Below are 15,149 nucleotides of genomic sequence, written 5' to 3'. Positions count from 1 at the left end.
TCGTATTCGTTTTGGTCGATTTGTAGATTTGAATCGAGATTTAGATCGGACCTAGATTTGACCTACAAAGGACTGTAAAAGTTTTTCAGTACTAGTACACGGGTGCTCTGGATGTAAGAAAATTATTTCCTCCTGGTTCATCCCAGATTTATATTCCCTTTAAGAATAATTGCCAAACATTTTAAGAAATAAAATTGTCTTGAAATCAGACTTCCAGTTTCAATAGTTCAATCCTTAGTATGGCTCAGTCCATAATTCATAACAAATTAAAAAAAATTAAACTTAACAAATTAAATTTTTTTAAACTTAAAAAATTAAAAAAATTGAAATTTAAGAAATTAAATATTTTTAAACTTAAAAAATAAAAATTTTCTAGCTTAAGAAATTAATTTTTTTTAAACTTAACAAATTATATTTTTGGAACTTAACCAATTAAAATAATTTAAACTATACCAATTAAAATTTATTGAACTTAACAAATTAAAGTCTTTTAAACTTAACAAATTAAACTTTTTTAAATATAAGAAATTAAAAATTTTCAAACTTAACAAAAAAATTTGAACTTAACCAATTAAATTTTTAACAGCTTAAAGTTTTTGAAACAAATTAAAAATTAAAAGTTTTAGTTGTAAAATAATTTCTAAGATCAAACTCTAAGAACAAACTACGCCCGTAGTTTGTTTTTGTATATAGCGACCGCTGGTGTGAAATTTTGGTAACAAAATATTATTTATGCGTCCGCTACCTGACGTCGCGGAGTGGCTAAAAGCGAACGTTTTCCATAATTTTAATCTCCTTTGGCGTGGGCCGAGTTGACTTAAGATATTTGCAGGCTAATAAGGTAAGCGAGGACAAGCTCAGCTTCCCGCGCAATATCTATTATAATAAAGCCAATTTATAGCGGCGCGGCATATATTAATTTCAAGGGGCCCATAGTTCATTCTTATAAGAGTTGTTAAAACTTTGCCAAAGTCAAGTAAGAGACGTCAAGCCAACCTGACGTTTAGCGTGTTTGTCGAGGCCCGGCGCGTACGCGATCGATTATAACTAGAGGGCGCTACCATCAAACGAAAAGAGAGAGAGAGAGAGAGAGAGAGAGAGAGAGAGAGAGAGAGAGAGAGAGGGGGAAAAAAGGAGAGCCTTGCCAGGGAAGTCGCTTCCAGGCGTAGCTAAGGACCAAAGAGAAGGTCGGGCCACCCGAAGAAGACCGGCGGGGGGCAAGAAAGGCTGTCCAAAATGGCTTCGAGGCAAGACGAGGAATTTTCGGTAGATCACCAAATGAAAAAAATAAAGGGGGGATATAGGGGGATAGGAAATAACAGCTCACCGAAGGTTTAGAGTACCGTTTCTGGCTTCTACTATATACAGATTTACGCGCCAATACACACCGGTTTTTTTTCCAGTTAACTTTTTCGAAGAGTTTTTATTTATCTAAATACAAAATTCGATATCGTCCTAGTGTCGCCTTGCCAGGTATCAGATATCTTCTTTTGAACCGCCGCCGCTCTAAGTAAGCCGCTAATCCCCAAAGAAAAACCAAAGTTTTCTTTACAAAAACTTCTACATCCTTTTTATTTTAAGTGGCTTTTTAAAATACTCATCAAACATTTTAAAGATATTACTCATTACTTGCCAAAAAGTAACTTAATATTTCATCTTGTGGAAATTTGCACGCTTAATTAAATTTTTTTATTATCGTATCTCGTTCAAATATGTGTAAAGGCTAAATTAAAAATATACACGTAACAGCGTTATTAATATATTGAAGCTGCTTCAAATATGGCTTATTTGCATTTTAAATGTTAAAAATATTAAAATCACATTTCTTTAGCAAATACGCGAATCGGGTTCAACTTACAAAAAAAAATAAAAATTACCAATGCTGTATCTGATTCGGAATTTTTTTAAACTCGCTCCATTTCCCCCCCCCCCCCCCAAGTCCTTTTCAGTTTTAAAAACCTTTTTAATTGGAACCCTTTAAAAAACGTCAACTGAAAATTATTAACTAGTCCATGACAAAATGAAGTAGTAATATTATTTAGTTATTGATCTAACGTTGTACTATATAAAACCATTTGCCTTTACGTTAATACGACTTATTTTCTTGTTAAAAATTTAAAGATCTTAATTTTTCTGTAGATTTGATTCGTGGTTTCTATCTGAAAATTAACGTCGAAATGCGTTGGCCTAATTTTGGTCTACAAACGCCTGTAGAAGTGTCCCAGTAGCAATACATGGATGTTCTGGAAGAAGCCCACATTTAGGCGGAAAAATAGAGCGATAGAGAGGAGAGAGTAGCCGCTTAAAGCAACGAAGGAGGAAATATGTGATTCAGGGAATGGCGTCGCGCGCATTATAACAAGGCCATCACGTATTTCGGTTTTGTCGATGAAGCACCGCATTTGTCGGTTTTATTTTCTTTTCGTGCCTTTTTTCGAGAATGATGTAGGCCTCTGGAAATTTTCATTCGTTATAGCGGACGACTCCGTTCGCACTAGAGCCGGAGAACGAACCGAAACCTTCAACCGTAAAATTATATATAATTGAGACACGACTCTCTAATGGACTTATTAATGCAATCGCGAGTAATCGTTAAAATGCAATTAAAATATTTTTCCAACTTATTTTTAGGATAAAACACTGCGGTATAGAATTAGGAAACTCCATTTAATTTTCAACGAACGCTAAATACACAGACTAGAGTTAATTTAAAGTTATAATAACTAATGTATAATTAAGTAATGGATGACGAAAACTATTTCTGCATTAAACTATTTTAAATAAAGTCTATGTACGCGTGCAATATCGGCAATTAATAAGTAAAGCGAATATTTTTGGAAAAATGCTCGTATCATTTTCACACACGACTAGTTTAAAACACGAATTTTGGCCAGTTCGTAGGTCATATAAATATGAGATCTACATTAATTATTCAAATTTAATTTGTATTACGTTCTTTAATGTTTTTAATAATTAAAATAAATACATTATATTCTTGGTTCCACTGTGATGTTATGGATCATAAGAGGTAGGGCCATGCAGAATTGGGGCCCGTGAAAAAAGGTCCCAGATAGGAGCCCATAGTTTGGCCCTTCACCGGGGTTCGTTACGATAGGAGCCCTTCACCAGCACCCCTTTGGAAATTCCAGTTAGAAGAGCCCACGATAACATAATAGACCTTTCAAAAAATTTGCTACTACGGCCCAGCTTGTTCTTGAAATTGTGCAGTCAGAACTATGGACGAATTCATTAACTCTTTTTAGTGGGAGAGCTGAGGAAGCATTGTAGAAGTGAGAGAAAAACAGTTAACAAGAAGGCCAGGGGAATTTATAGAAAGGCCTATTTGGCCGGGGCCCTGAAATTTCTCTGTACGGCCAAGCTTAGGGGAAAATCCTAAGCATAAATAAATATATTTTTAATTATAGTAAATGATAAATCAGAGCGCTCTTTTGGGAGACCAAGACCTTAGAACAATCAAAATGTATAAAAATAACAAAAATGAACGAATTTCACCGTTTAGTCTCTTCGGTATAATCAAGCGAATGCCCAATTGCTGGTCCGTTTGCTCAATTTCGAAACGTTGAAAAATATAACGAGACGTGTCTATATATCAGAAATACATGAATTTCTATATATATAGATATGTAACTCGCGTGGGGCAGTTTCCGATGCCAAAATTTAAATTATTAAGTAATGGATGGAGATTTGCTAGTAAATGCATTGAATAATTCATCGAAAGGATGGGCGGAAGAGGGCAAACGCCCAAGGATCTTACGCGTTTCCTCGCTTCATGCATATTTCAAAATCAGAATCAATCACGTGTGCCTTCTCTCGAAAATTCGCTCCCAAAATCACATACGACCAAATCCATATATTTACAAGGAACCCTTTTAATTAGTAGCGCATTCCCTTTTCAAATCTAATCGAAAAGTCTCTATTTAACATTTCCTTTTTTAAAATACAAATGTTTTAATTAATTCCGTCATCCTTTATTCGCAAATATTATCATCGTATTTTTCATTACGATGGAAATATTTCTAGAATCTTTTGAGTTTTATTCCGTTTTACGCGTCGGTTTAAATTTTATATTCGTATATAACGTATTTCTGGGATTTTGAAAGAGCGAGAGAGTTTGTAAAATCGAGGCATGCGCAAAAGTAATATCGAGCCTCCGCTCGGATGAATAGCTTTTAAATTGTCTCTTGGTCGTGTGAACGCGGGTGGCGCTCCAACAAGAACCGCCAACCCCATCCCAACGAAAAAGGCCTAGAAAAAATATTGTAAAAAATATAAAGAAAAAAAATCGGTAATAATAAAAGTAGTGGGCGACGTATAGAAGGAGGCAGCGACGGTGGCGCGCGAGTTTTTGGTGGGGAGGTCACGTAGAAATCACTCGGTCGCGCGTGCCTCGCGAGCGTGAAGACCTGCTTAGCGCGTCCTCACCCCCCCCACGAAATCACTTTTTCTTCAAACATCATGGGAATCCCTGGCAAAGTTGGTCTCTATTTTGGCCATACCAAAATAGAGAAGCCGCACAGTCGGAGAATTTTAAAGTGCAAAAACTGTAAAATGTAGATAAATAAGAGAGAAAGCGAGAAGAAATTTTGTAATTTATAATGTTTTTTTTATGAAGCTCGGAAACGTTTCTATTTTCCTTTACCGTTGATATGTCAGGTTTAGAAATCGTGCTTTCTGAAAATCTCGGTAAATATTTATTTTTCCCTTCGAGTATTTAAACGGTAGATTTTCTTCAAACAGAATAGAAACGTAGTTGGAAGATGTAAAAGTTAAAATATCTTTTCGCAAATATCAAACGGTAACGCGAAGACTTTCAAAACTAAACCCTCAGATTTGTATACGTTTCTTCCAAAACTATCATTTGTTCTTTAAGAAGTTAAGGATCTTAAATTTATCTTTCTACTACTCTTTCCTGTACACTTTAATCAATATTTAATTCGTAAAATCTAGATAATGGCAGTGATATTACACTGCGATGGATTAGTTCCTTACCTTACACCGTTTACATTTTATGGTTCTAAATGAAAAGGGAATACCAAAGTACTTTTTTCTAAATTAAGCTGTAAAAGAATAAATTATTTAAGGTTAAACAAAGATAAAAATGAATCAAGGTAGCAATTTCAAACCGTCATCTTATGGCGATCTTTTTAAAAGCTTAGATTAAATTTTGTTATATTATTTTTTTACCTTACCATAAGCCTATCATAAGGTCCCCATAAGCAAAGGTCTACCTTAGGGGCCCGTGCTAACGGCGTTGTCCCGGAGATAAGAAAATTAACGTATGACGATAGGGCAGCAGCGACATCTTCGTTTTCAAAATATTCTATTCATCCACTCTGGTTGATAAATGCCACACAGAACGCGTCTAAATCTCAAATTTGAAAAAAAAAATACCTTCAGAAACAAGTTATCTTATTTCTAAAAGCCAGTTTTAGGTTCTGATGAATCATTTGGCAACGATAAGTGTTAATTTTAAGTTTGAAAGTGATAAAATTGTGAATAAGCCTTGGCTACGGTGCTATGAGAGATTTATCCCGCCTGGTTCAAAGTTTAAAAACGTTCGCGCATGCCTTCCGCGCATTCATCATGCAACGCGCGAAATTCATTTGGGGAAATGCCTAGTTGATAACATAACCACTAGGACGTGCATATTTCGAATACCTACCTCTTAATAACGGGTATGTGATCGTCAAAAATTTGGCCTAGACCTTTGCTTATGGGGACCTTATGATCGGCTGATGACCTTACATTAAAGAACCATATAAACTGTACCGCGTTAAAGGTACAATATGATTTATGACACTTCTTATTAAATATTTTGAATTGGAGCTATGACGTACATTAAAAACAAAATAAAAATTACGACTGTATAAATCACGAGATTTTAATATCATAACAAAATTGTATGTTCTAATAACGTTGCCAGGAAAATAAATCTTGAAAACAGAATTGCAAAAATAAAACTTCAAACGTATACGCTAGGGCAGACCCTAAAACCAACTAGATTCATAATTAATCAATTTTACGTTTAATTTAGACAATTAGAGGATTTAGATTTAAAAATTTTAAATCCTCTTTAAAAGAAGAATGTAAAAGAAGTTTACTTGCAAACGTAAGCAAGTCGAGGTACCTGACATTTGAAATAAAACTCCTCGCGCGTTCCTAAACTAACGAGGATTGTACCCGAGGTGTAAATCACCGATTTTGATGAAACTCGGGGGGTATGTAATATGAATTTTCACCAAGGGAAAAGTTACGCTGGGCTTCCGTTTTGCTATGGCAACCGAAAATGTTTTTGACACTTGATGAATTTCACCCAAAATTGTTCAAATTTAGCATTTTAGTTGAAATTTAAATTTTTAATTTTTTTGGGTTTTCAAAAATTTTCAGCGGGTAGCCGCCTGTGAAACCGAGAAAATCACATGCTTTTTAAATGTAGATTTTTTCATTTTTTGTTGTCAAAAACATTTTCGGTTGCCATAGCAAAACGGAAGCCCAGCGTAACTTTTCCCTTGGTGAAAATTCATATTACCCCAAGATCTACATACCCCCCGAGTTTCATCAAAATCGGTGATTTACACCTCGTAAGCTTACTCATTTCTTATTTATAATTACCGTTATTTAATTATATTATGTTATATAACCTTTTTTAAACTTTTAAAGTTATATATCGAGATATAAAACAAAAATGCATTTTTTCTCGATTTGGGGCTACGTATTATGCTTGGTTTGCGCTAGCGAGATTCTCAACTTCGGTAGATATAAAATTTTTACGAATGTTCTAGTGGAAGGCGAGCTTAAAATAATCCAGTGTTGCGAAATATCTGGTTTAAAGTCGAGCCCATAAAATAAGACCGAAATATTTACGCCGACCAATTTATACTTTTCTAGCGACGGGTCATCGCTTAAACGTGAACCCATAATAAAAGAGACTCTATACGCCAAAAGTGGAATATTCTTCATAAGGTAAACAATTATATTAGTATAATTACGTATAATATTCGTAATAATATTATTAAGTCAACAAGGCTTAGTTTTAGAGAAATTTTATTCGCTTTTGCGGCGCCATCGTTCGTAGAGTAATAACAACGCTCGTCCAGATTTGAATTTTTCCGTGAGCTTCGCTGAAAATTTCCGTCATGCATAATCTACGAGGATAATTTTCGTTATTCGAAAAATGAATTCGGCGGGGAATAAGAACGGCAATCTGCGCCACTTAATAGAGTTAAGCGTTCGAGTTTCATTTTAATAAGTTTATGAATATGGGCGGCTTCGGGTGACGTTCTCGAATGGACAAATTGGTTCGAAAGAATAATTTGAGCGTGGATTGGACCATCGAGAATTGAAGATGTTTGTACCGCGACTCGAGAGAGCGCGGATTACGCGAATGAGTGATATCCGCCTATTATATTAAATGACAAACGGGGATAATAACAATGGAAATCCACTTTTAAGGTTTCTGCAGTATATTGACGTCAACAATTACCCTAAAACGTACTTTAAAACGTGTATAGTCCGCGCTTGGTAAAGCTAAGTTTAATCTCCTTTGTCTTTTGAATTAATCAGTTTCGGCCCGTAATTAATACCGGTGACAAGGGCGTAACAAAGGTTGTCCAATTCGTGTAGAAGCTTTGATTTTGCCAACTCTACCCTAATTTTTCCGAGTCACTTTAGGCAAAATGTTTATTTGGATTATTCTTGGAAAAAAAATGGTTCATAAAATTGGTTGACAAGTGTACTTGATTTTGACGCGGATTTTGATAAATAAATATACCGGCTAAAATTCATTTTTGAAATAAATTTGATAAAGACTAGAAGACAACAAATGATAATAGCAAGTTTAAGACACGATTATAAAACGTGAAGAGGACACTTGTAGGGACTTAGCTTTTTGCGTACAATCTACACGCCTACAAGTTATCCCGTTCACGTTTTCAAGTGGTTGCTTAACTTGTCTTTATTATGTCTTACGTTTCCTGGATTCAAAATTAAGTTTGTTTTGCTTTTTTTGAGGCACGGGTAGCTAAACCAGAAAATTCTAATTTCAATTGGACTTTTCGTACCGGTTGTAGTTTCGCCTGCTAAGTAAATTTTAAATTACAATGCCTCATCTTAGTAGACAAAAATAAACTATTTTACGAAAAGGCACTACGTCTTGTAAATTGTATATTATCTAAAGCGCCATCTTTTGCTATAACAAATAAACACTTCACTATGGCGTTACCTATCGTGCTAAAGCGAGCTAAATGAGAATAGGAAAATTTCAATATATTAAAAAATAAACAATTAGTTAGAGCGACAATATTACGCTCTAAATCATTTAATCGGAGCTTTAAAAAATTTCCACAGATTCACCTCCCCCTTATTTACATAATTTAAAATTTTATTCATTACGTCTCGCTTTGGTTTACTCCATTAAAAGTGGAATACTCTTACCTCGATGAACCGCTGGTAAAGGTCATCCTATAAGGGTTTCACCGGGTCGTTGACCCTTGGTCCCCGCGCCACGTATATGAAGTTCGGAAAAATAAATATTAGACGTCATGGTCGTTGGACACCATCCACAGAAACTCCCGTCATCTTTAATCCATAGAGCCCGTGCCTACCCTCCCCCTCCCAAAAAAAAACACTCTGGACGAGGGAAAAGAAAACGTAAGTGTTTAATTTAGGGGGGATAATCTCTAAGGAACACACCACCAAACAGAGCTCAACCTCCTGAGGTAGCTGATGCACTGTGCACTCGATGGACGGGAGACGTACCTATTTTTACGAAAACAATTGTATAGAAAATTTCCGAGAGAAAAATGCTCATAAGCAATTTAGGTCAATTTCGTAAACACGCGATAGCGGTAATATTAACTTTGCTAGAAACTCATTTCGAATTAAAGTAAAAACTAGCGATACGTCAGCGCACTGGGCATTACTCTAAGCGAAGAGGATTTTCTCTCGTTGATGGAAAGCGATTTTAGCAGAGCGCTTGAGTCGGGGCACTACTTCTATAATTAGCGATAAAATATTCATTAAGTAGAGGGAAAGCTTGTTCGTTTTCTTTCGGGGCCGGCGTCGCACGACCGCCCGCGAGAGCCGTCATTAAAAGGGGTTGAGGTAATACATTTCGTCACGTAAACGACGACCCGGCCAGCTCGGCCAAATGTCACCGAGACGCGAAAAAATAGTAAGCGTAACGTCGCCGCTCCAGCCAGCCGGAGGAGGTTAGCGTGGAAAATTCTCCGAATAACTCACTTCAAATGACATCTTAGTTAATGCGGCCGCCTATATCCGAGAGCCGAGACCATTTTCCCCAGCCACACAACCCCGAGCTACTAAATCAATTATTTTTCTAGCTCGCTGCCATTTCAAAACTTTTAGTTATTAGCCTGCCCCGTCGAAACACGACCAGAAAGAAAACGGGGTCCTTGGGACAACCACCACCGCTATAGGCTTGTCCTTTCAACGTACCTCCGCAACGGCAGTCCCTGAAATTCGGCCATTAACGAAGGAGGCGCGAATAGACACACCGGGGCAATAGGAAAAGGAATTGTGGCGAAGACTGCTGCTAGGATGAAACGGATTTTAGAAGAAACAGTCGAAGATTGCGTTGACCTGGATTAAATTTCTCTTTCGGACGAAGAAACCGAAGCGAAAAACAAGAAGGTCTTTTTTAAATATACGTTGGAACGGTTCTCATCTCCATTTTCTTCTCGAACCATAAAGTTTTCTTTACTGATTCGCTATCTAGGAGTACATTGGAATTAGGCTGGGTATAAAAGTCTGGTTAAAGGGTTTCCCCCGTTGAATAACAACTTGTTGAAGTTAACGGTAATAGTAAGCGTAATAGGATCGCGTGGCCTGATGGGCTTTCCACCACCCTCTTACGCAATTTAACCCGACTACATGAAATAATGGAAAGAAAAGTCGGTAGCTGATTTGCGCCTATGGTGGTGCCTTGGTATAAACCTAACTGATTATTTTCTTTATTTTTATTTGACTTTTCATTATTTTTATTTGACTTGAAGGGTAAGTTAATTAAAAATGAAGGGTAATATTACTGCAAAAAGGACTTTTTAGTAGTACTTAAAAAAATTGGTGATTTTTACTTGATTATTGAATGGGATTTATAGTAAAAATATTAGCTAATCCAACGTTTTTGCACCTTGAGATTGGCTATAAGTTTATAACACGTTATAACTGAATAAATTTATAATTTAAAATTGTAAAACCTATGTTAAACATTAGCTGATAGTGTACTTTAACAACAGTATTAGTATTACGAGGGTTAATAGCCAAATAAAATAATTATAATTGAATTAAATCTGGATAAGACAATGGCTACAGTTATCTTCAATGGAAGTAGGTACTCTTCACATTTGCAAAGTATACGTCAACTACTACGACCTTCGGGACTACATACGTTCCGTGGAAGGATTAAAAATAGGCGGCAAGTGTGAAAAGAAGGAGAGGGGGGGGGGATGGAATCAGAAAGAACGGGCAGAGATGTCGAGGGAGGGAGAGCTTGAAGAATTCTAGCGTAGGGAATTGGAGGCAAGATTGGGAATGGAAATATTTTTAAGCATTGCTGAGAACGACGGCGAGGGGGGGGGGGTCGAGAATTTAGCAATTGGAAGGAAAGATAGAGGGAAAAAAATATATTTTATCCCCCCCCTTCATAGTACAACATCCTCAGAGTCCATCCTATCTTTTTTTCCCTCCTAGGGTGAAAGGCGCGGATGGGAGGGTGGGGTAGCGTAGGGTCATTCTTGAGGGTGGGGAAGTTATTCCCGAGAGGTTGGAGCCGCGGCCCATTCCGGAGGAACCCATTTTCTATTATTTATCCTATCTCCAATTTACCCCTAGACCCGTAAAGGGTGCTTTACCATTCCGAGCTTATCCTCGACACTCCTCTCTCTTCTCTCCGGGTCCGCTTCCGTACTGTTCCCGGGCCCTGGAATCCGGGGGCCCTCTCCGCCCACTCCGAAATTCGAACGGGCCAAAATTTCCACTTCAATTGTTTTGACCGTAAGAAAATGGAAGCGAGTGTAACATAAAAACAAAGAAACATTCTCGCTCTGGTCCGAGGCCAGGGTCGGGACACTATAGCCATGGCCAACCACTGTGGTGGATTCTTTTTTTGTGTGTTGGCTGGGCGCAGTTCGAATGAGGGATAAAATGCTCAGCCGAGCGCTTTTTTATTTTATTTCCGGGCCATTTGTCCAATGGCAGTTTTTGTTTGAATATAAGTCGGAAAGGAGCGGAAAGCCAGTTTAATACCCCGATTTTTTCTGCTTTTGGTTCGCCCTTTCTCTTCGGCGAAGACGCAGTATTTCGCTACGGTTCCGACTGCTTTTGATCCGGGGGTCTACCCTGAGGAACCTATATATACTCAGAATTCCGCTTGGATTTCGATTTTTCTCTTTTAATTTTCCCATATTTGAACTTACCAAATGTTTGGTCTGGATCTGTACAGCTATCGTACGCTATTTCGGGTGAAATAAGTATACTTTAAGAAAACATATTGGAAATTGGCTGCTGACTAACTAAAATTATTGTATACCGTAGATAGGAAGCAGCTATCCAAAATGTTTAGTGAAATGGAGATGCTTATAAAAGTGATTAAGATGATGATGTTATGATTTGTTACTTAAGAGAGTTATTATCTTTATTTGGTTAAGATTGATACAATTTTATTTCGTAAATGAAGTGGTAAAAACGTGGAAATTGCAGGATATTAACATTATTTCAAAGTTGTTGATGAGTAAATAAGCCATCGTTTTCTCATAACCGATAAAACAATTTTAAAGGATATACAGGGTGTTTCAAAGGTTATGCAAAAATTTGAAGGAGTTGTAGGGGGTGAGTTGAGAAGTATGCCTGTTTTTTCCCCATTTTCCTACGATGTGTTAAAAGAGCGCCAGCAAGCTACAAAGTGTGGTCTACTAGCCCCTGGAAGTAGGCTGTAACAAGCGCAAAACAAATCAGCAGGGAAACGTGAACATTAAGGTTTGGGTTCGTGTGATAGTTAAAATAGGACTTTGTAAACAAATCGACGTAACCAGCGTAAAAACGGAAACTTAAACAGTATTTAATGTCCCTGCTGCTTGGTTTTTCGCTTGTTGCAGACTACTTATAGGGGCTAGTAGGCCGAATTTTGAAGCACTCTGGCGCTCTTTTAACTCATCGTAGGAAAATGGGAAAAAAAACAGGCATACTTCTCAACTCACCCCCTACAACTCCCTAAAATTTTTACATAACCTTTTGAAACACCCTGTAGATAACCTTTCGTAAATAAATTATATATTTCAAACATTAACACCTTAAAATTGAAGTTAGTTTGAATTTTTAATGGAAATCTTTTGTCTGATCTTCTTCAACATATAGTAAGTAATTAAACCTTTGATTCTTTGTAATTGTTGCAGAAATTCAAAACGTGACAACGTTAGTGAGCGACAAAGCGTCGCTGCCTTGCGATTTGAGTCCGGCCACGCAAGACGACGAAGTGTATTTGGTGTTGTGGTACAAGGACGATTCGGCGATCCCCATCTACAGCATGGACGCGCGCAACCCCGACGGCCTCGGGGTCAACCTGGCCACCGCCAAACACGTCAACAGCGCCCGCAGCTACTTCCACACCGTTCCGAGGCCGGCCACCCTGCTCCTGGAGCAAGTCACCACTCAAGACGCCGGCATCTACAGGTGCAGGGTCGATTTTAGAATAGCCAAAACTAGAAACAGCCTGGTGCGCTTACAAGTTATAGGTGAGTTTGTTTACGCATTCCGACGAAATTCTCCAACTTGCATTATTAAAAAGGTTCCGAAAGTGACATTTCTATTTCATATCCACTATTTTGATTTTTCCTTTAAATTAAAATTTTCGGTCACACCACGCACTCGGGTCAATTTGTACCATTACAGAGTGATGGTATTCTTTCCGTACACTGTATAAAAATAAAGGTTTTATTGTAGACCTCTAAAGTGGCTTACTCTTTTTACAATTGTTAATACCATTCAAGGTATTACCACAAAACATATTTAAACCTTCTGTTCTCCAAATTCAGTCCTTTTGTGGAGTGTTTAAGCACGTAATTTACACTTTCTTATCCATTTTACTTCTTAAACCGTATGAAGTTAGACAATCTAAACTCTATTTTCAGACTTTTATAAGCCCTTATTTATTTTAATTTTATTATTCAATTTAACTCGATATATTAACCATTAACATGGCCGGATTAAACTGGTCTTCGGCCGAGAGCAATAGCCAAATGAGCTTCTCTGAAGTCGAGGAACAAAGGGAGTTGCTAATCGTAAAATATAATTTTAGTTTTTTGGTACTTGATATATGTATAAAAAGAATTCTTCGGCGCCTCTATTTGGGTACGCATAGGTTGACGCCTTAATCAATATCCCCTATATTTAAGATTGGCAATCAAACTTTTAAAGACATAACTATTGTTAAATATTCCAGGTGATTGACATTTCTTCGAATTGTGTTATTTTAAAGAAAATATTTAAAAGGGAAATAACGTAGTATTCAAATACTATAGTCTTAAAATTGGTCTATATAATTTATCTTCGTTTAAGGGAATTAAATAGTATTCAAAAGGACTAAAAGTAAAAACTAAACTTTTTTATAGCTTTACCACAAGGACTGGAAAAGGTTTACCCCAAAATGTATTGCATTAAACGTGAAAGAGTAAAATGGGTCTAAAATAAATTATTAGACATATTTTAGTACCTAAATGGTTTGAAATAAAAGTCAAATTTTAGTCGTTTTATAAATCTTTATTTTTAACAGTGTAATAATAATTTTGTTAAAATAGATACATTTAAAAAATATGATGTTAAATATAATTAGCTTCGTTACACGTACCATCGAAAACGTTGCGAGCACTCGCGTAACGTTTGGGTCATGTCGTACCACTGAACCGCTTTGTTGACCCGTTAGAAATGTTTCGAATAGAGCGTTCTATAAAATCGGTGTGGTATGCTTTCCCCCTTTTGAGTTCGGAGGAGGTGAAGGTTTGGCCGGTGTTTCGTGTGAGAGAAAAATATTTATCTGGCAAACCCGTAAGAAATTGAGAGCAGTCGAGTTTTAGGAGTAGCGTAGTTGCTAGCCTAGGCTTCACTAATTTCCGGCTTTCCTCGCCGTTTTTCTTATTTTAAACGATTTTTGTAATAAATGTATGATGGCAAATAAGCAAGATATTAGTCCCAAATCCACGGGTTTAAAAACAAACTTAGATCATGAAACTATCCTTAACCCCAAACATACTTCAACACCTTGGGTGCCTCCTACAACTCCTAAAAGGTACGTCTCTAAAATATTCGTATAAAGACCAAAGAATAAAAAATGTTGTTAGTCCCGCTGAACTAGCTCTATAGTCTGTATGAAAAGTTTGGCCGGTTTTTTGACTATTTTATAGAACGCTCTATTGCGAAGTCCTTGACCAAAATATGAAAGCAAATTAAAACGTTACTTTCAATCAAAATGGCAGTCAGCCAAAAGCGTGAACTATAAACGCATAATAAACGACAATATATCTCATATTCAATCTCTAAATACTGACGTATGTCTAAATAAGGCATCGATCGGGTCGCAAATGCAATGGCCCAAAGCGAATCTCATCTTCCACAGGGGGGGCGATGAAACTGCTCCAACAGGCCTCCTAAAACACGCGTTCAACACGACATCCAGAGTAAGTTACACAACGCTTCATTCGCGTTTAATAAATTCTCAAAAATATTAGTGCAGTCGGAAAACGAGTCTCGCTATCTAAAGCGGTTGACGTTAAAATCCTATAATTGATCGCCCCCCCCCCCCAACGCGTCATCAATCCCCCCCCCCCGCCTGGGAAAAGTAGGAACAGGGGAGAAGTTCGCGAACTCGACAAATTTTTATTTCGAAATATACGCGTTTGCGGCTCTCGAATTCGAGTAACGGTAATAATATTAAGTTGTCAAAACGCTTCAGCGAAACAAGGCCTCAAAATACGAAGAGAGGAGAGATGGCTATTTGGTCGTCGCCCATATAGGTCTAAAAATGAAATTGTCTATTTGAAGACTCAGAAATGAGAGAGAGAGAAAGAGAGAGAGAGAGAGAAGTAAGCTAGCGTATGCTTGCTTGAAAGGGGGGTGGG

General features: G+C 37.2%; 1 protein-coding gene across 1 annotated transcript in view; it reads left to right on the top strand.

Annotated features, from left to right (window-relative positions):
- Positions 1-15,149, top strand: part of LOC149933243 (neural cell adhesion molecule 2-like) — a 233,692-nt gene that overhangs the window by 112,586 nt on the left and 105,957 nt on the right. Inside the window, exon 2 of the mRNA XM_090156505.1 lies at positions 12,432-12,770. Coding sequence (XP_090012631.1) covers positions 12,432-12,770 — 339 coding nt within the window. The remainder of the gene's footprint in view (positions 1-12,431; positions 12,771-15,149) is intronic.

The sequence above is a fragment of the Leiobunum rupestre genome, chromosome 8 (assembly GCF_980474605.1).
Source record: "Leiobunum rupestre chromosome 8, qqLeiRupe1.1.hap1, whole genome shotgun sequence".
Lineage (NCBI taxonomy): Eukaryota > Metazoa > Arthropoda > Arachnida > Opiliones > Sclerosomatidae > Leiobunum > Leiobunum rupestre.
The sequence above is the reverse complement of the archived record's forward strand: the minus strand, read 5'-3'. Positions and strand labels throughout refer to the sequence as shown.